The sequence below is a fragment of the Thermomyces dupontii genome (assembly GCF_041956625.1).
Source record: "Thermomyces dupontii strain NRRL 2155 unplaced genomic scaffold VTN31scaffold_5, whole genome shotgun sequence".
In the NCBI taxonomy this organism is placed as follows: domain Eukaryota; kingdom Fungi; phylum Ascomycota; class Eurotiomycetes; order Eurotiales; family Trichocomaceae; genus Thermomyces; species Thermomyces dupontii.
The window spans coordinates 793,024-820,154 of NW_027192311.1; the positions used below are offsets into that span (position 1 = coordinate 793,024).

At 55.5% G+C, this 27,131-nt stretch overlaps 8 protein-coding genes across 8 annotated transcripts; 2 read left to right on the forward strand and 6 right to left on the reverse strand.

The window, feature by feature from the left end:
- Window positions 1–283: 283 nt before the first annotated feature.
- On the reverse strand, window positions 284–2,543 carry VTN31DRAFT_5563 (uncharacterized protein; the record flags this gene model as incomplete). Its single annotated transcript, XM_069406076.1, has 3 exons — window positions 284–1,668; window positions 1,726–2,020; window positions 2,085–2,543. The coding sequence occupies 3 exons, from the start codon at window positions 2,541–2,543 to the stop codon at window positions 284–286; spliced, it is 2,139 nt and encodes a 712-aa protein (XP_069259720.1).
- A 1,116-nt stretch (window positions 2,544–3,659) lies between these two features.
- VTN31DRAFT_5564 (uncharacterized protein) lies at window positions 3,660–4,187 on the reverse strand (the record flags this gene model as incomplete). Its single annotated transcript, XM_069406077.1, has 1 exon — window positions 3,660–4,187. The coding sequence occupies one exon, from the start codon at window positions 4,185–4,187 to the stop codon at window positions 3,660–3,662; it is 528 nt and encodes a 175-aa protein (XP_069259721.1).
- Window positions 4,188–5,190: 1,003 nt separating this feature from the next.
- VTN31DRAFT_5565 (uncharacterized protein) lies at window positions 5,191–8,503 on the reverse strand (the record flags this gene model as incomplete). Its single annotated transcript, XM_069406078.1, has 5 exons — window positions 5,191–6,198; window positions 6,255–6,639; window positions 6,713–7,324; window positions 7,389–8,148; window positions 8,209–8,503. The coding sequence occupies 5 exons, from the start codon at window positions 8,501–8,503 to the stop codon at window positions 5,191–5,193; spliced, it is 3,060 nt and encodes a 1,019-aa protein (XP_069259722.1).
- A 2,706-nt stretch (window positions 8,504–11,209) lies between these two features.
- On the forward strand, window positions 11,210–14,035 carry VTN31DRAFT_5566 (uncharacterized protein; the record flags this gene model as incomplete). Its single annotated transcript, XM_069406079.1, has 2 exons — window positions 11,210–12,764; window positions 12,825–14,035. 2 exons carry the CDS (start codon window positions 11,210–11,212, stop codon window positions 14,033–14,035), a joined length of 2,766 nt encoding a protein of 921 aa, XP_069259723.1.
- Window positions 14,036–14,128: 93 nt separating this feature from the next.
- On the reverse strand, window positions 14,129–14,920 carry VTN31DRAFT_5567 (uncharacterized protein; the record flags this gene model as incomplete). Its single annotated transcript, XM_069406080.1, has 1 exon — window positions 14,129–14,920. The coding sequence occupies one exon, from the start codon at window positions 14,918–14,920 to the stop codon at window positions 14,129–14,131; it is 792 nt and encodes a 263-aa protein (XP_069259724.1).
- A 663-nt stretch (window positions 14,921–15,583) lies between these two features.
- Window positions 15,584–17,269, reverse strand: VTN31DRAFT_5568 (uncharacterized protein; the record flags this gene model as incomplete). Its single annotated transcript, XM_069406081.1, has 4 exons — window positions 15,584–16,332; window positions 16,396–16,741; window positions 16,815–17,050; window positions 17,242–17,269. The coding sequence occupies 4 exons, from the start codon at window positions 17,267–17,269 to the stop codon at window positions 15,584–15,586; spliced, it is 1,359 nt and encodes a 452-aa protein (XP_069259725.1).
- A 2,952-nt stretch (window positions 17,270–20,221) lies between these two features.
- Window positions 20,222–23,926, forward strand: VTN31DRAFT_5569 (uncharacterized protein; the record flags this gene model as incomplete). The annotated part of the gene is made up of 2 exons (XM_069406082.1): window positions 20,222–20,436; window positions 20,497–23,926. The coding sequence occupies 2 exons, from the start codon at window positions 20,222–20,224 to the stop codon at window positions 23,924–23,926; spliced, it is 3,645 nt and encodes a 1,214-aa protein (XP_069259726.1).
- Window positions 23,927–25,016: 1,090 nt separating this feature from the next.
- VTN31DRAFT_5570 (translation elongation factor EF-1 alpha) lies at window positions 25,017–26,656 on the reverse strand (the record flags this gene model as incomplete). The annotated part of the gene is made up of 5 exons (XM_069406084.1): window positions 25,017–25,670; window positions 25,727–25,981; window positions 26,044–26,382; window positions 26,457–26,586; window positions 26,652–26,656. The coding sequence occupies 5 exons, from the start codon at window positions 26,654–26,656 to the stop codon at window positions 25,017–25,019; spliced, it is 1,383 nt and encodes a 460-aa protein (XP_069259727.1).
- Between the last annotated feature and the right edge of the window lie 475 nt (window positions 26,657–27,131).

The window sequence follows — 27,131 nt, forward strand, 5'->3', positions numbered from 1 at the left end:
GTATACTGCAAACAGATCAATCATGGGTATTGCTCCTGCTCCGTATACCACGATGGGAAGACTACTGTAGATCACATCAATCCAACCGCACGCGCTGACAACAAATCAGCAACCATCACGAAGCGCCTGACAAGTCCCACGCCCGTCCATAAGCCATGACCGTGACAAAAAGGGCAGAGTTGGACAAGAGTATGTAGATGGCAGGACCGAAAGATGGTGGCCGAAAACGACAACAACGAGAAAAAAAAAAAATGCAAGAGGAGAGTGTAAAATCAATCGCCCATCACTCCATCTTCGTATCTGCATCATCCTCAACCTTCAACGTCGGATAGAGACCATTCGAGGACGCTTGGTTGTCCCCCTGCGGCTGGACAGGGTTTGACTCAATGCCCTCCATGCGGTTCGACTGCGGCGCCGAATCCTCTCGAGCCGGCTTCTGCTCCGGCGGATCCTCCTCATATTCACCACGCGCGAGTCGGCCCTTGACGTACTCGCGGAGATGCTCCAGGATGCGCACATTCTCCAGCCACTGCTCCTCGGCGCGCTTGACCGCCACGTCTGCCGCCTGTTGGGCGGCCCGACGGGCCGCCTCAGAATCCGGCGCGGTGGAGCTCGCCTGCAGCGCCGGATCGATGACGTTGCTGGAGATTTGATCCGGAGCATTCGCCGCTTCTTTGCTGGCCGTTGGCGTCCGCGTCCGGTCATCCAAGGGAGGAGGGTAATTGTCTGGACGAGCGCGCATCAGATTCCCGCCAGTGTAGCGACGGCGGTTCTCCTCATTTTCGTAGCTTCCGCTCAGCGTCGACGGGGGCGCGGCGCCCGCGTAGGCGCCGTCTTGCCCGTTCGTCGCCGGAAGGCGCGGGTACATGGGCCCGTCACTCTGCGGCGGAGAGACGCGCTGTGAGAACGAGCCGGGCGAGCGACCAGAGGTGTGCGACTGCGCGCTGGAAGGAGGAGTCAAGACCGGAGTCGTCGCGCTGGCCGGCGATTGAGCTGTTGTCGTGGTGGTCGCGGCAGTCGCAGCAAGAGGCGCTGATGAAGCGGCCGTGGTGGCCGAGGCCGTAGCATGGCTAGGCGGCAGCTGGATTGGCGCCGACGAGTGTGCCGGTGTCGAGCCGTACCCTTGCACGCGATGAGTGATATACGTGGCGCCCGGCTGAGCGATGCCGGCGGCGGCGACATGGTCATCATTCTCGTATACCGTGGTGTGGATGGTGTCCAGCATGCGGTCCAGGTCCAACAGGTCCTGCTTGGTGCGCGCATTGGACATGGGCGGCAGGTGATAGACAGGTGCCGCGACTGCGGGCCCATACCCCCCGCTGACGGCTGTCCCGCCGGGACCGGACATGGGGTGATAGACGGGGCCGGTGACCAGCGGCAACTGGACGCCTTGCAGACTACTTAGACGCTGGCCGACGGCCGCGTACGACGTGGGGTCAAACTGGCGACGCTTTGCCTCGCCGAAAAAATCGTTGACGGCATCATACGCGCGCTTGCGCGCATCGTAGGGGGCCTGGTTTTCGCCGCCATGGTTCAGCGAATAATAGACATTCCCATAGCCCGGGGGCCCTTGGCCCTGGTAGTACTGGGGGGGCGGCTGCTGGTGATAGCCGGGATGAACGGGCATGCTGGGTTGTTCAAAGTGAGGGTAGGGGCCCGGGGCGAAGCCTGCATCGACGTTAGTAATCCAACCGGAAATCTCGACTGGCACTGGTGTGCCCGTACCCTTGGGGTTGTTCATCATGCCGCCATACGGAGCATCCTGGTTTCTCCCGGGCTCCGGGGATCGCATCAACACGGAATCGTCCGCATGCGTTTTGACATGCTTTTTCAGATCCTGGGGTCTCTTGAAAGCCTTGCCGCAGAGATCACATTTGTGAGGCTTGAGCGGGACATGGACGCGAATATGTGAAGTGATATGGTCACGCTTGACCGTGGTAGTGCGGCAATTCCCCCAATGGCAGACGAGGTTCAGGTTGTTGGTCGACTTGCGCCCGACATGTTTCTCGCACACGTGTTCCTACAAGAGTCAGTCGTCTGCCACAGGACACGGCGAGACTGTTGTTGCTGTTGCAAGCACATACGTAAAGCACCGCGGCGTTCGGCAACTTCTCGTTGCAACCCTGCCACATACAGGCGAGCTCCTCGTTGGGTTGCTCATTGGAAGAGCCATTATTCTGGGTGGTCTGATTCCCGACCGCGGCGACCGCGGCGGCGGCGGTCGCGGTGACCTGAGCCGACGGGTCGGTGGCCTGAGTCTGCGGCAGAGCTGGATATGGCTGTTGTTGCTGCTGTTGTTGTTGTTGTTGCTGCTGCTGCTGCTGCTGCTGTTGTTGTTGCGGCGGCGGCGGCGGCTGCGCCTGCGCCTGCGCCTGCTGCTGCGGTTGCGATTGCTGCTGGTGGGCGGGCACCGCGGGGGGCGCTGCCGGGCTCACAGCCGCGGCGATGGGAGCCGGAGGCTGGCCGGCCGTCGTCGCTGCGGCGACATCGGTATGAGAAGGAGCAGCAGTAGTGCTTGGGGTTGAGCCCGAAGGGTCAGACATGCTGCCAAGACACAACGAAGGTTTGTAGTCTTGGTATCCGGGGCGGCGGATGCTTGGTCAGAGACCGCAGAGAAAGGGTGCACAATCACCGTGAATGACGCGCAGGCAATGCAAAACTAAGAATCACAGGCGGAATGAGAGGTGAAAGGGAGAAAGAAGATGGGGAGAGAGGGTTCGGGAGAAAGGGGAAAAAAATCCGGGGGAAGAAAAGGGGAGGAATCCAAGTGAACAACAGAAATTCCCACCAGCAGAGAGGACCAAAGGGGTCCAAAAGGTTCAACCCGCCAAAAAGCCCAGACCGCGGAGTGGACGACAAGACCGGGCCAAGAATTCTTCTGACCGCCCAACACGAGGCCAAGACCGGCCGCCCAGGGAAGGGGTTCTGATTTGTCGCTTCCACTCGCTTGCTGGTCTCTTGACCAATCTGGATTCTGGACCTGCAGAGATGTGCAAGCGGCGGGAGAGAGCAAAGCCAGGCTGCCCGGGCAGAGAATGGAGAACGCAGAATCTAACTAACTACGAGTAGTACATACTGTACCTAGCTGGAACTTTGTCTTGCTTGACAATGTCAGGAACAAAGGTTGAACAGGCTCTACCTAGGAGGAATTCTAAAGTCTCGCCTACAATTTCGTTAACTAAGGTTACTCCGTACCTACTAACTAACTATTGAGTTGAGTTGGGAATCTAAAAGTGGCAAATCATGGAAAAAGCGCTTCCCCGCGCAGAGTGAGGCAGTGCTGGCATCATCTTGCAGACCGGACAGAATTTTGCCGGGTAACCGACAGAATTCATCAACTGATTTAATCCTGAAGGACGTAATCCTCCTCCTCCCTGACGACTGCATGGCCGAGTCTTGGACAAAATGTCCGCTCTTGGCCCTCAAGAGCTTGTCTTGGCCGCTCCCTCCGCGCTCTTGTGGTCTTGTCCCAGCGGCCAAGCCCACGCTCCCAGAGGGATCTTGGCGCGGTGAGCCAGCCGTGAGGGCTGAATTCTTCTTCCTGGACAGTCACATACAAACTTCCACACAGTACAGTAGTTAGTACACTCATGATACTCCTGATAGATCAAGAACCGATCATTTACACCATTGTGAATATCCTGTCCAATGACCTAATTTCAACCCATTCTGCTCTTCCGCTTGCGAATCGGTGGCTGATACCAACTCCAAATATTCAACCCCACCTTCTCCCCTGATCGCACCGGGAGCGCCGCATGCCACGTCTCTGGATACCCCGTGCCATCCGACCGTAGATTCTCCCAGAAGATCGCATTCCCCTTGATCGGCTTAAACGTCACCCCTGCTTCCTGCTGCTCCTCCGCATCGCACTCGATGAACCGACACCACTTTGGATCCTTGGGTCTGCGCAGACGCGGGAAGTTGGTGCCGCCGCCGGTGCAGTCGGCTTTCAGATAAACCATGAACGTGCTGACCCGGTCCGCCCCCTGCCCGTTGCCCGTCCAGTCGTAGTGGTGCCGGTAGTGACCCGACACGTTGTACCGCTGCGCCCACATGCGCTCAATGTACAGGAAGGGCCGCCAGCCCTGGAACGCGCGCGCGCGCTCCTCGAGACATCGCACCACGTCGTCGCGGTCCAGCAGCGCGCGGTCGGAGAGTCGAACCGACGGATCCACCCGTTCGCTCATGCCGTCGTAGACGCTGGAGGCGGTGTATCGATCTTTACTGTAAATCGAATCAAAGAAACCAGCTCTATCTCCGTCCCCGGCTTGATTTCCCTCAAGAAAGTCCTATATATGACTAGCCTTTAGGAAGTCCTGCAGCAACAACGTACCTCACTTCCGTCAAATGATCCGCCTCGGATTCACTCAGGAAATTCTCAATGTACATCACCACCGGCGCTCGGGAGAGGATATGCACCCGGTAATCATTCTCGCGGCATTGAAGCTGTCCCGAGTTGTCCTCCGGGCTGATGAACCGGTCATCGGTGATGTTGATACCGGGGACCAACTCGTACTCGTCCGATTCATCGTACTCCGGCCAGTCAAAGGCACCGGAGACCTCGTTCGACGTAAACAGCGCGCGCAGGGCCGGCGATATAACGAAGATGTAGACGGGCAGCAAATAGAGGAGCCACGTTAACGCGGTCGAGAGCTTGGGGGTGGTCGGCATGTCACGTTTTGACAGGGAGAGGATTAAGCTCCAATGGAAAGATGCTGCTAACTTTTTGCTATAATTGACCGAATTATAAATATAATGATCAATTCTCGTCCATATTATTATTGAGTCAGACGAGTTATGAAACTATGAAACTAGGACTCGTGGAATCAGAGAGTGAATCCTCCTTGACAGGAGTCTGGAACAGGTAACCCATGTGCTGACTCAGCACCTGCTCTCAAATCACACTCGAAACTGTATAGGCAGAGCTACGATGTGCTTACAGTCATGAAAGGTAATGATGATATGACTCCAGTATAAAGCTCCAAGTCAATAATATCTATTACGATTTTTGACACCGAGCCTCAATATATATCCATCTATCCTCCAACTTGCCACGCATGAATACTATGCAGTAGATATCTATCCAACTCTCGCCTCAAACGCCCGCCCATATACACCGGAATCTCAAATGGCAAACCCCAAGATCTACCCAAGCCCATGCATCATCGTAACCACATCAAGCGCGTCGCATCAGGGCTCGGCAAAATTGGCCAACTGACTCCAGTCGTCGCCCAGAAAAGAACCGCTCGCGCCTCCCCCAATGCTTCCAAAGAGCACGTCGTCGAGATTGAAATTCATATCCATCTCCAAGCCCATCGGGCCGAATCCGCTCATCGGATCGACAGCCATATCCCTTGGGGCATCACCCGCCATCGACGATTGCTGGCCAGAGAAAAAGCCCTGGCTGGGAAAATGGAAGCTTTGCCACATGGACGATTGGGGCAGGGAGACCAAGTCGGGACTCTGCGCATGATCACTACTGCCACCCGAACGCGACGAGGGCGACTGGGCCTGGGATTGTAGACCAAGGCGCTGGAATGTACCGGCCAGTTGCGGTCCGCTCATCCCGCCGCTGGAACTGCCGGGGGTGAGCCCCGGGGAACCATCGAACCCCGGAGTGCCCGCAGCGAGTGCGCCTCCGCTCGCAATCGCCGTCGATGTCGATGCCGCCGCGCTGCTTGGATGGCCATCGCCGAAAAACTGCGCCGTCCGAGACGTATCGTCTTTGAAGTGGCCGTCTTCAAGGGTCGACATGGGCTGAGTGGGGTACGCGAACGGGTCCCCAGATGGAAACATGATGGGCATCAGATCCGGGAGATTCTGTTTGGTACTGGAAGGCTGTGCGGGGGCCATCGTGGGCGGGATTGATGATGCCGACTGCTCTTGCTGCGACGGAGATTCCGACAGGGACTCCGGTTCGGCTGAGAGATTGGCCACTTCATTCGATAACCACGACTGTGGTTGTCTGAAGGCTGCGCTATCATCTACACTTGCTCGCACTGGTGGAGGGTCGGTCTTCGGCCGCGTGGGGAAGGAATTGGACCTCTGCAAGGGGCTGGCTTCCGACATAGCTATTTCTCGCTGTACCTTGGGTCTGGTTGCCAAAGTGTTTGCCGGGGAAGGCCGTTTCAAATTTGCTGGTGGAGCGGCCGAACTCTGCTGATTCTTGAGCCACTCGGGAAGTTTGCTGAATAAGCACTGGTCGCAGTGTCAGTAAGATGAGCGTGCCAACGATGGTCAACCGAGGTTCTCACATTCAAGCTCGAGGCACAGCGATCGGCTGCTAGGCTCTTTTTTGCCAGACCAGCCAACGTATTCTTCCCTTCGAGAGCATCCTTGAGGATGCTATCCCGGCTTGCTGGAAGATCGGGGTTCTCCATCACGAAAAACACCAAGGTCAGAATAGCAAAGTAGGTGGTGTACATGGTAAACCAGTATGAGCCGTTCAACAGCCCTTTTTTATACATTCCAGCCGTGATGTGAACTATATTTCGCGACACGCTCACACATGCTGCGGCGCAGGCATACGATCGCTTATCAATTCCGCGCGCTTGGGAGCTCTTCGAAACATAATGCAAGAATGGCCGGTACAGCGCTATTTGGACATGCGCATAGCTGATTCGCAGCATTTGTCGCATCCTACCAATGAACATGATTAGACAACCAAGAGCCGTATGGGAAGAACAAACAAAAGAAGAGGTCGAAAACCCACCGCTCGAAGTCAATAGGCACCTCGCCTCCCGGCCGCAGGGCAGGCGGCAATCCGTCCAGCCAGGCTTGCAAATCCTGCTCGATCTCGCGGATCTTGGAATGCCTGACCACGTATGTGTGGTCGGATTTGTTTCGGTGCTTGGCGTTCCTCACAGGATAAATGTATTTGACGACTTTGACAATGATCTCGACCAAACGTGCGTGGGCGTTTGCACCTGCCATCAGCGAGATGCGGCCTTCCGGCATCGGGAGAATCCCCGTGGGAGTGATGAATTCGTCGTCCACCTCCAGCGGGTACTCCTGATCGATATCTTCCATGCTCACCATCTGCGGCAATCCGAGAAGGGTGCTGACGTAGATATCCATCCGCCGGATGACCCAGAAGATGCGTTTGCGCAGCTCCCGTTCGATCGGGTTGAAGTTGGCTTCCACGGAACGGTGTAAACCAAGTCGCAGAGCGGCACGCTGGGCGATTCCAACGTAGGAGTAGCAGGTACTCAACCTGGCAGACGACTGCAGGAATATGATCATGAAGCAGATTGCCTGCAGGGACGTGAGGTCGCGGCAATCGGTGATGTCCAGGAGATTTCTACCAGTCCTGAAGTATTGGAACCTGAGCGGTAGCGACAACATCAGTGGTTTTGCCAAAGACAAAGGCAGAACAAGAGATCTCCTACCCTCTTCCGATGGCTCCTTCATAATCATCGTTGGCAGAACTCCCCATATCGTAGGAAAAAAGACAGCCGACGGCAATGACAATGTAGAGTAACGGCAAGAAGCTATGCTCCACGTTGGAAAACTGTTCCCACGGGGTATCATATATCCGATCCAGCATGGAGAAAAAGGAAGGTTCGTGAACAAAACGCATCAAGCAGCAAGCGTGGTCGAAGGTATTTCGTGCCAGTTGCTTCGCGACCTCGCGAGGCGGTAAATCATGCGTCGCGGGGAGAGTGGAATCTTGAGGCGACTCGGATTGTGCTCGGGGACTCTCCTCCACCATCTTCAGGATCGGGCGTTGGCGATAGACGTTCCGCATGGGGGGAACGATATTCCCAAACTGCTTTTTCAGGCGCTGCATGAAAACGATGCCCGACGAGTGGCCCAGATAGTCCCAATGGCCTTGATCGTCCATGATTAACGACCCGGAGTTTTCCATCATGGTTTCCAGAAGAGACTCATCGGGAGGATCGGTGCTCTCATCTTGCCGATCGCCCTCAGACCCCGGCCTCGGCGCCGATGCGGCCGATGCACCGTCCCTTCGAAGCATCGCATAGAGCTGCTCGGGAGTCACCGTATCGAGACGGGGATCATCCAGGCTAATGTCGGGAGCAAGAACCCGAAGAACGGCCTCCGCTCTGCGCGCCCGAGCTTCGAGGGCCTCCACGTACTGCGGAGCGGGATTGCGCCTCCGATTCGAGGGCTGGTCATAGGTACAGTCTGTCGAACGGGGTTGTTAGCGAGGGTGTTCCGACCCTGGGGGTGTAGAATCGGGCTTACCATAGCTATACACGGAGCAGTGTGTGCACGGCTGTTGACCATCGCACTTGATCTTTTTGCGGCGGCACTCGTCACAGGCGCGGGTGACCCTTCGCCTCTTCTGCGTCGGCGGAAGTTGTTTTGGCGTTTGCGACGTCTCCCGCTCTGGAGAGCCGTGCTCCGGTCCGTTGGATCCATCATGGTGGCTTTCCGCGGCTGTCGCACTCTCTCCGGGTGGCGATGAAGGCCGCGTGCCGGGAGCCAATTTCACGTCGTGGCTCTTATCATCGGCCGGGGACTGAGACTGGGACGCCATGGCGAAGGCCGGACACGGGGTACCCGGACGGGGGGCATGAGATGGGCTTCGGGTGCGGTTCACAGGGTCAACGTGCTCTTCTGGTGGGAGCAGGTTTGATTAAAGCCGAAAAGGTGATTCCGTCGCGATGAACCACTCTATGCAAGATTTTGAACCTGGACAGGAGACGCTTTCTACTGCGTTATGCTCCTTGGCAGGGACTTCAAAGCGAGCAATTGCGGTGACGAGTTGAGCGGTAGATTGCTGTGGGCGCTGACTAATTCCGACGACAAGACAGCGAGCTGATCTCTTGTGGACTTGGGCAGTGCACTTCGGAGTCGACTTGGTACTTTTCTGGCGCGGAGGGTGGCGGATAGGAGGGCGGGAGCCAAGAATGATGTCAAGGATCCTGTGGATTATTGAGAGAGGGCCCGGGAAAATCCGAATTCAGCAATGGGTTTATTTTGGGGGCTGAGGGGCTCGAAAAGAAGAAGAACCCAGCAGAGGAAAAAGAGAAGAGCTTGCAGGGATATGCATATGTAGGATAAGTTATGGGAACGTGCTGCTGGAGCGGGCAGAGCCGCCAGACAAATCTCTCAGCGAACCGCTGGTTTGTTTCGTTCGGCCCAAAGTGCCAAACTCCGAGTCCGAGCGCCGTAAATTTAAAATACTGTATGTACATAGTTTGGATTTTACTTTAGTTATCTTAACTATCCGAACTGGGAAGTGGGAGCAATTAATTAATACAGTACGAGTACTTTTCCATCGTTCCAGAAGGTTTCGGGGCGCCTTCACCAACTGGGCAGTGATGAGCGATTGTGGAATTGAAAATTGTTCTTCAAACTGACAAAGTGATGAGTCATGGATCTTGCTTTAGTAATCCTTTCCTTTAGTTACCTAGATATGAAATTAAATGTTCGAATCTGCTATTTGATCTGAATATGTACATGGATGGAACATCCACGACGTTAGGTCTTCGTCGTAAAAATGAATGAAAATCAATGTCGACCACCGCTGTCACCTCGCAAGACAAAGCAGGACGATTGATTGATTCATCATAAATTTCAGGTGCAGAAAACCGGGCAATCAGATTCCGACACTGCATGCACAATCCTGGCGGACGTGAAGCCGAGGGCTCGGAAAATGCCAGGATTAGTCGCCGAATTCTACTCCATTCTGCTCGACAAGGACCAGCCGAATTGGCACAGACCCAAAAGGCTCCCGCGCTTGGGCTCTGCTGCGCTGCGCTGCAACCCACGCTTTCCGCTGTCCACAAAGCTTGACTTCGCCTGGATTACGTAATCCATGCCAGGAACAATTGCTTCCCGACTTCCGAAGCCTTGGCTCGTCCCATGATCCAATCATCGCGGGCTGAGATGATTAGTCATCTCCGTCCGTGGACACTGCGCCGTTCGAGGGTCCCCACGGCCGGTGGTGGGTCGGAGCGAAACCGCCCGACCAGCCCAAGCGAGACCCAGACCGGATCTGATAGGCAGGGTATGGCCACCCTCCAAGCTCCTCCGATCAAATCACCAAATGCTCGCTTGAATCTGCCAGCAATCTCCGTCTGGGCATCGATCGGAGCGGGTGGTCTCGCTCCGGTCCCCGAATGCTTCAGAGTTCAGACCATCTATGTACTTTTAACTAACCTAGGTCCACGAACCGCTGCGCTTTGCGCTCGACTGGAATGGCCACCAAACACTGCTATATGACATCACACACAAATTCGAAATGGCAGAACCACGGCGCGACTCGTTCTCCCGGCGACTCATAGCACTACAACGATGGCAGAGTATCCGTACTTCAGGGCTCCTCAGTGCAAAGGCAGGACTTTCGGTTTGGGGCGATCTTTTTAAAACGTACGGAGAGGAATTCGCCTCCGTCAGAAGAGGACGGTTAGCCTGCAGTTTGAGCGTTTCTGTCATGCAGCGTTTCGCCCGGTATGTTCATCAACAGGGATGCGCATGAAATTAATTCCTACGAGTTGACGCCTCTTCGCAAGTCGCTTATCGAGTTTGCAAGTGCTTGCTGGCCGTACCGAGTAAAACCGAAGTTTTCCAGAATGCCAAGATATGATAAGAATGAACTGATAAGGCGATAAGGCGATAAGGGGATCCAATCATTCTCCGTACAGAAATAGGAAGGAATTAGTAAGGTTAACCTAGAGTGAATGATTCCTCAGGCAGCAAACGCGCCAAGAGTAGAGTCGAGCATAACAGCTTTTCACTGATAGATAGCACGCGAATCAGCGTCGGCCATCGCGAGTCGCACTCTGTGTTCCAAGCTCCAAGCTCCGTCGGTGCGTTCAGGATCTTCTCCCCGAGTTTGCTTATGAAACGGTTGAGTAGTCGAGTCTAACGTCGCGTGGCCTGGCAGCGACCACCCCAGCATCCCTTTCGAAATCGGGCGCTGGACTACTCCGTCTGTGGCCGCTGCGTGCAAAGAGCGGACGCCGAGATGCCTTTGCTCGCACGCTGAACTCGAAAAACGACTACAGTTTATTTGTGCAGCAGCTCCGGAGCAAAACCGGTCCCGTGTCCTCCTTCGAAGAAATCTCGGCGATGGGTGTTGGACATCCGCATGTTCCAAATTGAACGACTCTTTTTCTTTGATGTTTCCGCAATATCTGGAAAAAAAGGGACCTCTGTGGGAAATCCCAGACCTGGTGCCGGGTGAGCAAATGCCGATTCAGCACGACTGCAGGCCATTGCGATCCACCGTCCCACGATGACCGGAAATGCATATGAAGCAGACCCTTCGAAGGTGCCGCAATCTGATCCCTACCTTGGTCGCAGTCCCTTCTACGGCCGGTATGCGCCCAGTCCCGACGATTTTGTTCCTCGCTATACGCACTGGTACGCCTCCGAGCCAGCCGCCGTCGAGTATTGGAAAGAAGTCGTCGCGAAGTTTTGTACGCGCGAACATTGTCTGAACGATCCTGGGCCCCGCGAGGCATACGCGGCTGGTAGGGTCATCATCCGCATCGACCGGGACCCCGCCGAGGGTGCCTCGGCCGAGCGGCTGTCGCGGCTGAACGTCAATGAATTCCTTGCCGCCAAGAAAGCCGAGCACGTCTTGAGCGAGATTGGAGTCGCCGTTCCCGTCATTCTCTTTTACGGAATCATCGATGGGAGAAATGTTACCATCGAGACTCGCATCCCGGGCGTTTCGCTTCAGGTTGCCTGGAGATATTTGTCGCCAGCCGAGCAGCAACACTTCAAAGGGGAATGCCGTGAAATCCTCCGACGGCTAGCAACAGTGGACAGGTCTCCCGATGTTCCATCCTACGTGAACCCGGAGCTCAACAGCGCGTCGCTGCCTGCTGTGTCCGACGATGAGCGAGACATCCTCTTTGAGAAGAGGAAGCCCAATGAAGATTTGTGCTTCGTACATAATGACATCACTCGGCAAAATATTATTGTCAATGATGGCCGCGTGGTTGGAATACTCGGATGGCGTCAGAGCGGGTTCTTTGGACTCGATCGAGCAGGACGGGTCCATCAGCTATATCGCATGCCCGAACATTCTACCATACTGAATCCGGGCGATGACCCAGCGGGCCAGCTGGCTTGGTCCGACCTCTACGGTTCGTTACTCGTAAAAGCAGAGAATAATAACGATGAGCATGCGGCAGAGGTGAAACCAGAGCCCTCGGTCACACAATCAATAGACCGAGCTCCGTTCAGTCCCCCGGCGCCGCTGACGCAGACGACGCAACATGCCCAACCAGATGGTACCGATCAGATAGACGAGCATGCGACACCCAAGAAGGTCACAGACCTGAAACGGGAGTCAGAGTCGCGAGCATCATCATTGGATCGGTCCTCGCCCTCGGCGCCGTCCAAGTCCGGAGCGAGCGCGAAAAGGTCCTCTTCGAGCTCAACGAAGAAGGGCACGGCGACCAAGAAGCCGCCGGCTAAGAAACGCAAGATTGACAATGATACGGAGAGTGTGGACGAGCGACGCTCGAACACGCCCTCCTCATCGCGCGCCACCACCAAAGGTTCGGCGGCGAAGAAGCAAGGATCCTCGTCGCTGACGGGGTCGCCCGCTCCTGAACAGCCCAAGAAGGGAGCTAAGAAGGGGAGTAGAGGCGCAAGTGCGGCAGCACCGGAATCGGAAGACGACGAGGATGAGGATTCGACCGAGGTGTTTTGTATCTGCCGGAAACCGGACAACCATACGTGGATGATCGGATGCGATGGCGGGTGTGAGGATTGGTTCCATGGCAAGTGTGTCAGCATCGACCCGAAGGATTCGGAGTTGATTGACAAGTATATCTGTAAGTCGCTTTTGGGCCTGGGCTAGGAATGAACAGCACGACTGATTTGATGACACAAAGGCCCCAACTGCGAGGCGGCAGGCAAAGGTCGGACGACATGGAAACGAATGTGCCGACTACCCGAATGCCGCAAACCGGCGAGGGTGTCCCGACACGAGCTAAGCAAGTACTGCTCGGACGAGCATGGGAGGGAGTTTATGCGCCGCCTGACGCAGCGAATAACATCCTCTTCCAAGCCACAGCCATCGAAGACCGGTCGGGGCGCCGGTCAAGGCCGGCGCAGCACAAAGTCGCGTGGATGGCGAAGCCACAGCGTGGACGGCGAAGGGGACCCGAACATGGAGACCAACGACGAGGAAGACGACGACGACGAGAGCCGATCGCGCAAATTCGGCATTGATCCAAACGAGGTGGGCAGTCGCGGCGGAGTTCTGACGCCGGGCGACCTCAGGGCCGCGATCATGGGGGTGTCGTCGGCGGCGGAGTTCCGGCGACTCGGGGAGCGGTTGATTTCCCCGCCGCCGCCGCCGCCGCCGGCGGAAGAGCCGGTGAAACAAGAAAACCACAAAGAGGACCCCAAGAGCATCTACAGCAACAAGCTTGGGCTCGACGTCCACCCACCGTCACTGGCCTACTCCGGCGATGAAGAAGCGAAGCTCGAGCGACTCCGCCGCCGGCGCGACGAGTTGCTCCGCCGCCAGACGCTGCTGCGCGCGCGGGAGCAATTCATCAACCTGGTGCGGCAGCGGGCCAAGAGCGTGCTGGAGCAGTTGAAGCAGCGGGAGCCCAAGGGCGGGTGGAAGGATATCTGCGGGTACGACTCGCGGCTGGCGTGGAACGACGAGGAGTTTGACGAGTGGAGGCAATCGGAGCGAGGGCAGCGGGCGCTCCGCGAGAATAAGCTCGAGGCGCCGGAGGACGACACCACTGGCGTCGACAACAACCACGACGCGGCGGAGATGATGCTCGACGAGCAACGGCACGAGCCGAACGGGAACGGTGTCCACCACCCGAATAAAGTAAAAGAAGAAGAAGAGGAGGAGGGGGAAGAAGGGAAAGGCACCGAGGACGCCGAGACACACGCGTTTGCGCGCGGCGTGTGCCTCAAGAAACGCTGCGAGCGGCACAAGCAATGGGCCAAGATCCATCAGCAGGACGTGCTGTTCGAGCAGGCGATGGTGCGGGAGGATCTCAAGCGCTGCGAGCAGGAGGCGCAGGCGGTGGTGGAGCGGGCGGTTCTGCGGTCGTGGGCTGAACGGGGTGAATCATGACCTTGACATTCTATTCACGTTATTCATGGTCATAATGTAGATAGTTATACAAAGAAAGGTACAATGAAGCTACTATGCTTTGTTATGCAGTAACTACACAAAGCACCATTCCCCGAGAAACCCTCCCACTCGATCCTTGACCACCTCCACCGCAGCAGTAGCTTTCGATGACGCATCATGCCCGTCCCCTCGTATCGAAACCAAAAGATGAACATCAACGCCATAATCCAGCGTCCGCGACAAGAGCGGCTGCCGAACCACCAACCCGCCAAACACGGACTGAAGCAGCGACGCCCCGCCGGCAGATCCGGCATCTGCGGACCTCGTATCCCGTTGCAACGATGATGATGATGATGATGTAAACGACGCCGACCCCGGGGCGGCGGTCGAGTATGATAACGAGGAGGAAGAGTCCACGCTGAGCAGCCCAACGCCATTTACCACAAGCACCGCAAGCCGATCCGCATAGGAACGGGTGAGATATGTCAACGTGCGGAGAATGGGCACGATCACGGCACAGCCGCGGAGCGAGTTGGAGGATCGGATGAGGTTCTCGGTGAGAATGTCGAGGCCCTCGAGGATAAGCAGAACCTGCTGCTGTTTTCCTTGTTGTTCCAGCGGCCTTGAGGATTCATCGAGACGGTCGCCATCGTACGGAAGAATCTCATCCGAGATTTGACCAACGGCCTGCGCGACCGCAGTCACGTCAGGTACGGGCAAGAGATGGACATGATCGAGGAGGCCGACTGCCTGGTCCCGCGTCAAGATTCCATCCTCCTCTCTGTCTCGCTCCCCGGCGACGGCCAAGATGGAAGAGAGCAGCGCCTCCGGAGTTAACAAGCTGTCCCCTCCTCCAAGCGGAGGACGGATGATATACACCACCATTCCCCCTTTCCCGGTGTCCGTATGGTTCCTATCAGCGAGGAGAAATGACGAGATGATCTTCCTCGTCAGCTTGCCCGCGCATCAGCTCCATTCAAACTGCGGCGTCAGCCGTAATGCGAAATTAAGAAGAAACTCCGACGTTGTAGCTCGTGTTGCTCACCTCCCCCATTCTCTCCCGCCCCCGCTCATGCCCCGTCATCGTGTACGTATACGTCCCTTGGCTCTGATTCAGCTCCTTCACGTACGAGAAACCAGTGATTGTGCCTGTGCGGACCAGCCGCGTGTTGTCATCGCGTAATCCGACCCCCATGGTGAACTGCCGCCGGAGGGGCAGGTTCCCGCGGTCGTGGCCGCTGGCATTATCGGCCTTGTTTGCCGCGGGTCTGCGGCGGAGAAGTTGCGTGGCTAGGACGGGAAACGCTGGTTCCGAAGCGTAGACGTTCGTACTCGACTCCATGCTCAGTCAATGCAGTAGTTGCGCGAAGTATATATACCGTTTCCCATGTGATACTTAATAGGACGATTATTACCAAGAGCTTCCTAATTAGGTAAAAGAACTGGATTGCTGCCAAAAAGACAAAAAAAAAAAAAAAAAAGAAAAAAAGACACAAAACCCAACCCAACGCCAACCATCAAACATACAACACACACACAAGCTCATCCTCATTCAGATGGCATCCGCCTCTCCGGACGAGGCCGCCGCAGGCTCTTCATCCGGGTCATGAATCCCCCTCCTCCATTAGTCTTGCTCTCCTTGTTCTCCTCTGGAGCTCGCTCATCCGTCGCTCTTCGCTCAATCCCTCCTGCTGGTTTCGGACTACTGGACGCCCGTACGCGTCCCGATATCTTAGCCTCCTCAATCTTGGCCGTCTTAGAGTCGTAGGCTGCTTCATAGTCCGTCATGAATGGGTTTTTGTCGTTCGCACGGTTTGAGCTCGAAGCCCTGGCGGCAGAGCCTGCCGTTGCATCCGGCGGCGTCGGCCGCGCGGATACGCTCTTGTTGATGCCTCGGAACCTTTGTGCCAGACTCTTCTTGCGCTGGAGACCACCCCCTGATGGTTCCATATTCTCTGCCTCACTATCTCGACGCTCAATGGCAGCACGACTTGCCGGCGTTCCCTCTAGGAACGTCGACGTGCCAAGCCCCATACTTTCCGCTCCGTGTACGGGTTCAACCCTTGACGTCGGATCAAACTCCGTCGACTGCGGCTTCTTACTTCCGGTGTTGTAGTCCAGATATCCTTCGGCCGTTTGCCCGTGGATCAGGGCAAGATCCAGTTCCGAGTTGTTGGGACCGGCGCCGCCGAGCGCCATGTTTTTGGAGTCCTTGGCAAAAGCGTGCAGCGGTGCGGTCCGAGCCTTCCGGTTCCGATGGGGGTTGCATGCATCGAACGGTCCGTCGTGGTGGAACACTGAAAGACCATGTTAGTGTTACAACGCTCAGATGACACAGTAACCTTGCGTACAGCCTGTACCATATATAGATGTCACATCCAACTTGTCAATGACATCCAGCCGGTAACTTGTTTGTCTCTTTGACCGGTGCCGGCCTTCGTGATGACGCCGAGCTTCTCGTCGCCGCCTCTCTTCTTCTGGTGTGAGCTTGGGCTTCTCAAACAACGATGACTCTGAATTTCGTCGTGGCCGAGGACGCGGCTCCCTCGGCGGTCGAGGGGGCTGTCGTGACCTGTCGTCATCATTGAGGCCAGGACGTGACTCCATCCGATCCTTTGGACGTTGGGAAGGGGGGAAAGGCCGGTCAGGGTGCGGGGGTGGCGGCCGACGCTCCTTTGGCTTGGACTGATCTAGCGAGAGACTTTCCTGCCGCAGCAACAAGCACGATTAGTAAAGACTCGGCCTCACTGAGAATAAAATGCTTCTTGGGGTCACTCACAAAAAGTTCCGCTGCATTGTTGATGGGCGGGGACGATGAATCCGACATAGGCGACGACGGTTTTCCACTTGGAGCGGAGTGTGTTGGTGACAAGAGCTCCGTCTCGTCCAGGAAAGGATTCGTTGACCGCGGTCTCTCTGGCTGAGGCGATGTCGGTGCTCCAGAGGACAACGCGCGGTTTCGAAACGGATTATTGGACCCCAAGTTGACGGTTAGATTAGGGGACGCCTTGCGGTCTAGACAAAGAGGACGCCAACGGAGTCAGTAAAGCAGTTCAAACGAGAAACGAGGGCGAAGCTGTCCCTTTAAGATAAATGGAATGGGTTTTAAGATGAAGATAAATTTGCGATGACGAAAGGGGGGGCATGAAATGGGGCCATGGAATGGAGCCATTTTCTAATTCGATTCCAGGACTAAGGTCACCAACCTGGCACGGAGATTGGAGCGAGCGTCATGATTGAAGGATATGGCTGGTTGAGAACAGATTCCTTGCGTCGGCACCGAATCCACTGATAAGCAGCGGAACGATTGGACTGGGCGAAATCCAACAGGGACTCAATTGCGGCGGCAACGAGGACTCGATCGATAGGCAAGAGAAGAGCGAGGGAGCCACAATTGGCAGTCTCAGCAGAGACAGAGGGTCCGCGACAGGTCGCAAGCGATGAGAGGTCAACGGGGAATGATCGGACCTTTCTGAAACGACTCTGGCGCACTGAGTCGTCGTTCGCAATATGCCCGTTTGAGGGCCAACGGCAAATGAGTTGACGTGGAACGCTCAATAACGCAGTCCACTGCGCTCACAGCGGTCCCGCGATCGACTTGCACGTTGTGAAGAGATGGGTATGGGTTTGGGAGAGGAGTAAGAGGCCCCTGATATTATTATTTGAAATGGTGCCCCTGGGGCGGGCAACCAAGTGGATTCCGAGCGGCGGACCCGGGGGAGGATCGCCGGGCGTTTGCTAGGGTATGCAACACTGGCCCAATGCCAGTGGAGAGAGGGCAGGGATACGGTGATGTCGACAAACACAACAAGCGAGAATCGACACCAGCCTCAGGCTTACGGACACCTTTTTGAGCGCGGAGAGGAGCGATAATGTGATGCTTCTTTTCTTGAGGAGTTGAGGGAGACGAACCCCTGACCAAAGGGGAATGGCTCGACTGGCTCATGACTAATAAGGTCTCGTGACTCGGAGAGTACCTCTTTAGGCTTAGCTTGATACTAAATGATACCGAGTGCTCGTACCAGTGTTTCGTACTGGTAAGTTATTTATTTTCCGTTAGTTTTACCGGAGATGTCTGGTTTTTTTCTGAATTCCAACGCAACAGTTCTGTTGAGGGATTAGAGCCCACGCAGTCTCACAATAATAGTCTCATTGTGTACTCTGTATACTCTTCAAGTACCTGTATTTCTTTCAAACCGAGTATGTTATACGAGTACTCTGTTCACTCTCACTAACTATCGTTTGTGAGATGAAAGTATAACGAATGTGGGATCAAGCGCAATCGGCATTTAGCCTATGGGAGTGTACCGAGCTAAAGTCAAGAAGTAAAGGCGTTTCAGTCAAATTGCCACCTGGTCAAGGTACTCAAGGTCCAAGGATGCCCATGACCTAATAGACTCCTCGTGCTCTCGTAGCAGCGATCCAAGCAATTTGTAGCATTCCGGTCTGGTCTGACAATTGCATCGCAAAGCGCTCATTCCTGCGGTCCCAGGAGCCGCCCCATACATTACCACGAGTAACCCACTCGTACTTAAGTACGAGAACAGTACGAATACTCGTACTGGTACAGTCCCTCCAGACTTGGCAACGTAGATCCGGATATTTCCGAACAAACCCAGAAATCACGTGAGACGCTTGGATGTTGACATGCATATTGTAAGCGGAGCTTGCGACGTCTCTTGCAAGACTCGCAAGAGCAAGAAACTTTGCTTGTCAGTACTCGATTCTTTGACACAAAGACCTGACTTTAGACTTCGACCGCCAATCGACGGAACCAACTTCCTCAACTTTTCCCTCATCATGGACACCCAATCAGCTCAACCTCCCGCTGAACCCCCGACTCCGTCGTTCAACAATCCTCGCTTTACCATGGAGCTCGAATTCGTCCTCTCCCTCGCCAATCCACATTACCTGTCGCACCTGGCGGTAAATTTTCCCAATCTGCTTGGGACTTCGACCGCCGCGGAAGAAGGCTCCATGGAGGACAATGATCAATCCACGGTATCGAGAGACGCCCAGGCTTTCCAGGCCTATCTTGCCTACCTCTACTCGTACTGGAAGACCCCTGAGTATGCCCAGTTCCTGACTCATCCTGGAGCAACATTGCGGGCCTTGCGATTGTTGCAGGAGGAGTCGTTCCGCCGGGATATCATTCGTCCTCAGTTGATTGAGCGTTTGCTGGAGATGGAAGACCATGGGGGCGATGTTGAAGCTTCGGAGAAACATGCATGATTTTCCGCAGTCTGGCTCGTGGAGATTTACCGGCGCTCTATCAATATCCTCTACCATCCGAACGGGTCCGCCCTCTTATAAGAGTATCCCATCGTCTTGAAATGGGTTCACGCGAGAGGCGCGTGGTCCTCCAACATGGCAATATCGTACCTGGTGCCGGCGACCACAGCGTGCCGGACGTCTCATCCAGTTCCGGATGAGCAACATTTTCTTGAAGCTGCCACCCATGCCTCTGGGAGTCAGAACATGGTCCGTGGGTTGGCGTTGGCGTTGCTCCCGGCTGCTCAGGCTCTTGAATCAGATGGCATACTATTGCTAGAAGAATGGTTCCAACAAGATTATTACTGGATGATCCAGAATCAAAGACTCAGACTCGAGTTCTCTGGGAAATCGTTTCCTTCTCTGTTCTATCCCCTTTTTTTTTTTTTTTTTTTTTTTTTTTTTAGTTTTCCTCGTAGCAGAGTTATCACGTGCTCTTCGCGATCCGCGGCATCCGGCTTCTCACTAGGTATCCGCAAAGGTCCTCTACATCATCGATTCACGGTTGCCTTTGACGATATTCAGTCGTTCAAAAACACCTGTAGTAGTGCCCTACTCATTTGCCAGGTTTGCTCGTGCATTGAATACCTATGCCCGCATTCCGCCCAGGCCGATTGCTAATCTGGGCACCTCTGTTTCATCCCCTCAGCCCTCACTCAGCCCAAGCCCTCAGCCCGGTCTCCACCCCCTAGAGCCCCTACGCGCCGACAGGCACCAGCAACGACAGCGGCCCCTTTGTACCCTGGTCACGTCGTCAGGAGCCTCCCGACAGTATTCAATTCTCTGCTGGACAAACACCGCCGGAGCGTCGAATCTTCTTCGTCTTTCGTTCGAATCGATGCTCGCACTGTATGGAATCGAATCGCTAGTCTCGGTTAGCGGTCAATTTGTGGCCCCCTGCGGCTCGTGCCTGTGATGAATACCGTTCGCCAGACATGCCGTCCCAAGCACCAAGTGCTCGTCCTGAAGTGCTTCCCGCGCTACCAAAAGGGCGTACAAGATGTCAAGCCAAATCCGAGTGAATTATCCTACCTGCTCTACTATGCCAGCACGCGCCGGAGCAAACTGCACAAGGTCGGCGCTTTCTTACAGAAGCGCATCGCCAGGGACACATGGAGGGGCAGACTTGGGTGAGTTCATGCTCGCTTGATGGAGACTTCTCTGCAGACCGCTGACTTTTTCGACGCCAGCAACGTCCAAGTCGCTTTGCAGATATTTACCGCGTTGATCGAGAAACTGCCTCGCGATCTGCCACTCTATGCCCACTTCGTTCTGTCCGCAATCCAGGACGTCCTTCGTTCCAATGACATATCCATGGTTGAAGAGACCATCCTGACATTCGAGACACTCTGTAACAACCAAGATTTGGCAGTCCTGGCCGCCGACCACGCCTATGCCACCCAATACCATGGTGTCATTCGAACGTATGCGGACTTTGCGTCGTCGTCGTCCCATTTGCCGTCTCGCACGACCCTGAGCCGGCCGATGGCGCTCCGGTGGCGAAAGGTCGGCCTAAGAGCGATCCAGTGCGTCGTGAGCTCGGAAGCGCTGGGAGCGGATGGCGGAAAGCAACTGGAAATTGTCGTACCGGTTATCCTAGAGAACCTCTATGCGAACGGTGACGACGTCGCGGAATTTTTGCGAGCGAAACCACAGGTCTTGGGTGGAAAGCCCGAACGAGAACTGCCGCGACGTCGTCATCCGAGTGTAGCCAACGTGCCCACCGTGGATGCAATCGAAGGCAACGTTGCGGAAGCCGCCGGCACCACCGCAGACGCAGACAAGGTCGCGGAAATGGAGGTTCGAACTTTGGCTCTGAGATGCTTGGAACGTATCTTCTTGGCAGGCAGCCATCGCACGCAGCTTCGCACAGCGGCCGGTTTTGTCCTGCAGTTCATCGTGTCCAAACACCATACCGATGAGAAGGAAGTAGTGGACAGCTGTGACTGGGCCAAGATTCTGCTGGACATGATCGTCCAGTGGTGCCCTGTCCAGGACCGCTTCATCGTCCTGGTCACGGCGGTCGAAATATTACGCGATATGGCGTTCGAAGAGCATCTGCTTGGCCAGCAGATCATCCTAGCGTCTCTGATCGATTCCGTCTTGAAGTCGCCGGTCAATCTAATCGGGCTGAGCGTCATCGATGTTTTAGCTGTGTTTGTGCAGCAAATCCTTCGCCTGTTCCAAAATCCTCAAGCTTCGCCCAAGTCCCAAAGTGAGCTCCCTGGAAATGGCACCAAGGGGGAAAAAGTCGAACGTGGTAAACGAGAACAGTCCGACAATAGTAACTCGACTGCTGCTCCCAACTTTTCATCGAGAAGAACCAGACTTTCCGAGCTTCTCAAACAATGCACGGGCAACCTCGCTACTCATATTTATTATGCCGATCAGGTCTCTGACATGGTCCGGACCATCGTGCGGCGAGTCTTGTCTTCTTCGACACCGTCAGATGCTACTCTAGACTCAGCCGCAAGAACCGGGGCCGAATCAGCCGCGTCCTCGAACAACGCCGCAAGTGAGCGACCGCTTGAAACGTCGGCTCACTCGGCCGCTGCCAAAGTTGCAGCATTGGAAGCAGTCAAGCAGGTGCTCATCGTTGCTAACACGAAAAGGTCAGTGGCCGGACAGGGCATGGAGACACGGAACAGAGTTGGGATTCAAGTCTGGGACGGCAGCCATGGGCTGCTGCGTGATTCCAGTTCCCAAGTGCGATGGGCGTACGCAGATGCATTCATCTACTGGCTGATGTCAGAAACGACGCCAACAAGCCTCAGAGTCAGGGAACCCACGCACGCGCGCCGACTCAGTCGCTCGCAGTCGAGGAAAGAAGCGGATGAAGTCACCAAGCAGAGGATTTCCGTGTCGCAGGCACAGGTTGACAAGGCATCAAAAGCTTCAGCTAACAACTTTGTATCGCTGTTGCACCTGGCCATCTACGACAACTCGATTGATTTCGCGACAACTCACTCGGAGATTCTCCTCATGCATCTCCTACTCAGCAGCTTGATCCAGCGCCTCGGGATCAATGCCATCCAGTTCGGTTTACCAATGGTGTTGAAACTCCAGGAAGGGCTGTCAACGAATCAATTGCTCGATTCGGTGACAGCTCAGATCAACGTCAGCAGTCTAGTGTACGGCTATCTTTCAGAGCTCAGTAGGATCTTTGACTTTGAATCATCCAAAGTTGGGACCGTTATCCAGGGAGAGATCCGCAAGAGAAAGTCACACGGAGCCTGGCTGGATCAGCTGCAGGTGCCGCCACTTCCCATCGACGCGATCACTGGTGTGGCCTCGGGACCTGTGCACGCTGCTCCACAAACAGTGTGTTCTCCGTTCACAGCGAGGGACGAGCTCATCTACCAGATTGAAAATGCGTATGCAGCGTCCCTGCTCAGTGCGTCATCGAGCCCTACTGGGTCACCACCCCGGACATCCAGCAGTCAGGCGTTCGGCTTTGTGTCGGGGGTGCCACAGGAACTCGCACTTCCCGCTGACATCAAAGAACAGCTATGCTCCCCGTGGTCTCGGGAAGCTTGTCTAGCCATGCAAGAGGAATCGGCAAAGGCATCGTCGCTGGGGTCGCGCAACGGCACATCGGCCCGACGAAGCTATATCCAAATCAATGGGATCGGGAGCGGCTCATTGCACACCACAGGATCGCCGTCCACAGCGCAGCGCCGAGAGCAAACGCCCAGTGTGTTCGAGCACGGCAGTTCTCTCAGTCTTGAGGGCCTTCACAACACGGAAGGAAAGCGCAGCCCGGCAGCGTCGAGCGGTGACTCGACTATCCGCGTCAACGATCTCAAACGGATGCTGTCTGTCAGTCGCGGGAACAGCGCGGCTGTGCGGCGCTCGAGCCCGCTGCGCAGCCGGATGGACGCGGCCGACAGCGACGGCACATCAAGCACGGAGAGCATGATGAGCGGCACGTTTTCTGTGTCGGACATCCACTCGGAAAGCCGCCCCCAGTCTCTCCGGGGCGAGAGCGTCCGCCGGATGAGCCGCGAGGGATCCGAGACCCCGAAAGTATCGGGGTCTGCCGCCGCGGGACATCACCAGCCTGACGAGGGCGAAGGGTCGGGCTATCCGAGCACGGACGACGCGAGCGACATCCCGCCGGTGCCGCCGCTGCCCCCGAACCTGTCCATCCCCGGCTCCTTCCCCACCGGCGACCCGGCCAGCTCGGCGAACGTCTCGCGCCAGTCATCGCTTTCGCAGCGATCCCAGTCGGACCGCCCGTCCACCGCGCCAGGCCCGCGCAAGTCCACCGGCTCCCTGAAACCTGGAACCGAAGCGGGCGGGCACCGACGGTCACTCGCACAGCGAAAGAGCCGGTCGAGCACCAACCTCCAGCAGCCACATTTGCCGTTGCCACTTGGTCTGCGGAAAACCTCCGCGCCTTCCTCTTCCACGCCCTCCCCAACCACGGATCACCGCGGGCCTGCTGCCGAGGCACGCTCCGAGGCGGAGAAGCTGCTCGAGGGCCTCAACAACCGCGAGCGCGAGGACGAGGACGCCTTTGGCGCCTTGCCGCGGCAACCAGCTGCACCAGCAATCGAAAGCGTGCGCCAGCGGCGTCGGCGTGTCAGTAGTGGTGGGATTGGCCGGCCACCTTACTGATTGTTTTTTTTTTTTCTCTTTTTCCTTCTTGTACATGATTTTGTTTTTCTACCATTCCTTTTAGGCATTTGTTGATTTTCCTCCATCCTTGGGGCTTGTCCGTCTTTTAGTCTTTTCCTTTTCTGCTTTCTGCCAGCGAGTGTTTTTTTTTTTTTTTTTTTTGGTATTTTCGTGTCAATTCTTCGAGGTGATCCATCTTTCGGCTCGTCTCCTACTACTTGTTTATTATATTCCTCCTGTCTGATACTTGCTGCATATTCCTTATAGAAGAAACGGACGTTAGTGTCGGTTAATAGAATTCAAAAGGTTTTTATTCCTTTGTGGGATTAGGTAGAAGAGATTGTCCCGCGTTCTCATTGTCTGGACATGCTACTCCGTAGTCAATTTGAAATCGGAGAGATATATATATGGTTGTACTAGATATATATTGACTGTTGAATTACGGCAGGTTATGTACGAGTAGCATATCACAAGTATCAGAGGAGTTCCTACTGAGTCTACTTACCCATCCGGGTGGGAGTGACCTCAATTTATGTACATCATCTGACAAACGAAATGCAAGAGACAAAGGAATGACAAACAACAGAGTGAGAGAGGTACTCAAAGAGTGACTGCGACTCATCAGATAATCAACATTGACCACCAGAGTAGAGAGGTGTACATAAGTCATGGGACTGCCAGGGTACAACGACTCGTATATGACAATATATATATATCTCTGCCTTGACTGGTAAACAGTAACTAGCAATTCTCCTGCAGGAGTGATTGTCACACTTCGCTTGGGAACAAGATTGTAATCGGGGAATAGAAATTGGGGTAGGTATCTCGTTAGAACAGTCAAGTTATGGAGACGGCTCACCTCGTTTGCTTGTACAAAGGAAAGGTTGGGCAAGACTACCAACTCTACATCATGGTCGATGATTGAAGCAAACCGCTGGATTGAGGCCCTAACTAAATTCGCAAACCACTCCTACCATGGTAAACAAGGGTCATCATCATGCTCATTGCAAGGCATTTTTAGAACAAGTCTATGTTCACATTTCTAACCACCATGAAAGCACCCAACAAGAAATCGTCACACGTGATGCGCTTATTTCTTAGAGGCCTTCTGGGCAGCCTTGGTCACCTTGCCAGCACCGCCCTTGGACTTCTCAACGCTCTTGATGACACCGACAGCGACAGTCTGACGCATGTCACGGACGGCGAAACGACCAAGCGGCGGGTAGTCGGTGAAGGACTCGACGCACATCGGCTTGGTCGGGATCATCTTGACAATGGCGGCATCACCAGACTTGATGAACTTCGGGTTGTCTTCGACCGACTTGCCGGTACGGCGGTCGATCTTCTCCAGCAGCTCGGCGAACTTGCAAGCAATGTGGGCAGTGTGGCAGTCAAGGACAGGGGCATAGCCAGCGCCGATCTGACCAGGGTGGTTCAGGACAATGACCTGAGCGTTGAAAGAGTCGGCACCCGCCGGAGGGTCGTTCTTGGAGTCACCGCAGACGTTGCCACGGCGAATCTCCTTGACGGAGACGTTCTTCACGTTGAAGCCGACGTTGTCACCAGGCTGACCCTGGGGGATGGAAGTGTGGTGCATCTCGACGGACTTGACTTCGGTGGTGACGTTGTTGGGAGCGAAGGTGACGACCATGCCAGGAGTAATGACACCAGTCTCGACACGGCCGACCGGGACCGTACCAATACCACCAATCTTGTAGACGTCCTGCAGGGGCAGGCGGAGGGGCTGGATTGCAAGTTAGATTATGCTGTGTCGAGCAGGGCATGGACTTGATCACTCACCTTGTTGACCGGACGAACCGGGGGCTCGACGGCATCAATGGCCTCCAGCAGGGTCTTGCCGGTGACCTTGCCACCCTTGACCTCCTTCTCCCAGCCCTTGTACCAAGGGCAGTTCGTCGAGGGCTCCAGCATGTTGTCACCGTGGAAGCCGGAGATGGGGACGAAAGGAACGGTCTTGGGGTTGTAGCCGACCTTCTTGATGAAGTTGGAGGTCTCCTTGACGATTTCGTCGTAGCGGGCCTGGCTCCAGTTGACCTGTTGGAGATGGGTCAGTCTGGCTCCTTGGAGCATTTGACAAGCAGTGCGGGGTAACATACCGTGTCCATCTTGTTCAGGGCGACGATCAGCTGGCGGACACCCAGGGTGTACGACAGCAGAGCGTGCTCACGGGTCTGGCCATCCTTGGAGATACCGGCCTCGAACTCACCAGTACCGGCATTGATGATGAGGATGGCGCAGTCGGCCTGGGAGGTACCCGTGATCATGTTCTTGATGAAGTCACGGTGGCCGGGGGCATCAATGACGGTGACCTCATACTTGGGGGTCTGGAACTTCCAGAGGGCAATATCGATGGTGATACCACGCTCCCGCTCGGACTTGAGCTTGTCAAGCACCCAGGCGTACTTGAAGGAGCCCTTGCCGATATCGGCAGCTTCCTGCAGAGGTTGTTAACATGATATTCTGACCGAGTGTGGTGGGAAGGAGCGAGGGAGGCGGGGCAATGCTTTACCTTCTCGAACTTCTCAATAGTACGCTGGTCGATACCACCGCACTTGTAGATCAGGTGGCCAGTCGTGGTCGACTTGCCCGAGTCGACGTGGCCGATGACCACGACGTTGAGGTGCGCACGCTCTTCCTTACTGTCGACAAAGTCAGAAGGCTGTCCGTCGTGATCGATCAGAGCGAGGCAAGAGGGAAAACATACCCCATGGTGACGATGTGATGAACGGATGCTTTCTGGTGATCAGACTAAGGAAACACCGAGCTGCTCAGGGAACTACGGCCGGGAGCGTAGACAGCTGAGCCCGAGAGAGAAGTTAGCAGATGGATGAAAAGAAAAAAAGTGGGAGGGAGGCAAGGAGGAGGGTTTATACGTACTGAAAGCGGACGTAGAGAGGAAAGAAGGAAAATTTTTGTGGGAGGGGATGGAGGGGAAAGGCTTATATGGAGGGGCAAGCGAGAAGGCAAGTTGCCCACTGGAGTTGGTCGATTTGCAGCCGGCCGACGCTTATTGGCTCCGGGCCGCCTTTGACCCCACCTGCAATTGTCTGGCACCAGCGATGACTCTTTCACGGAGAGTGAAAATTCTGTCGACGGCGAAGACCGCAACCGAATCCAAGGAGGGTCCCGAAGTGTCGCATTGCCTTCAATTCTCCAACAGGATGCCAGTGCGTGTTGTATCGCT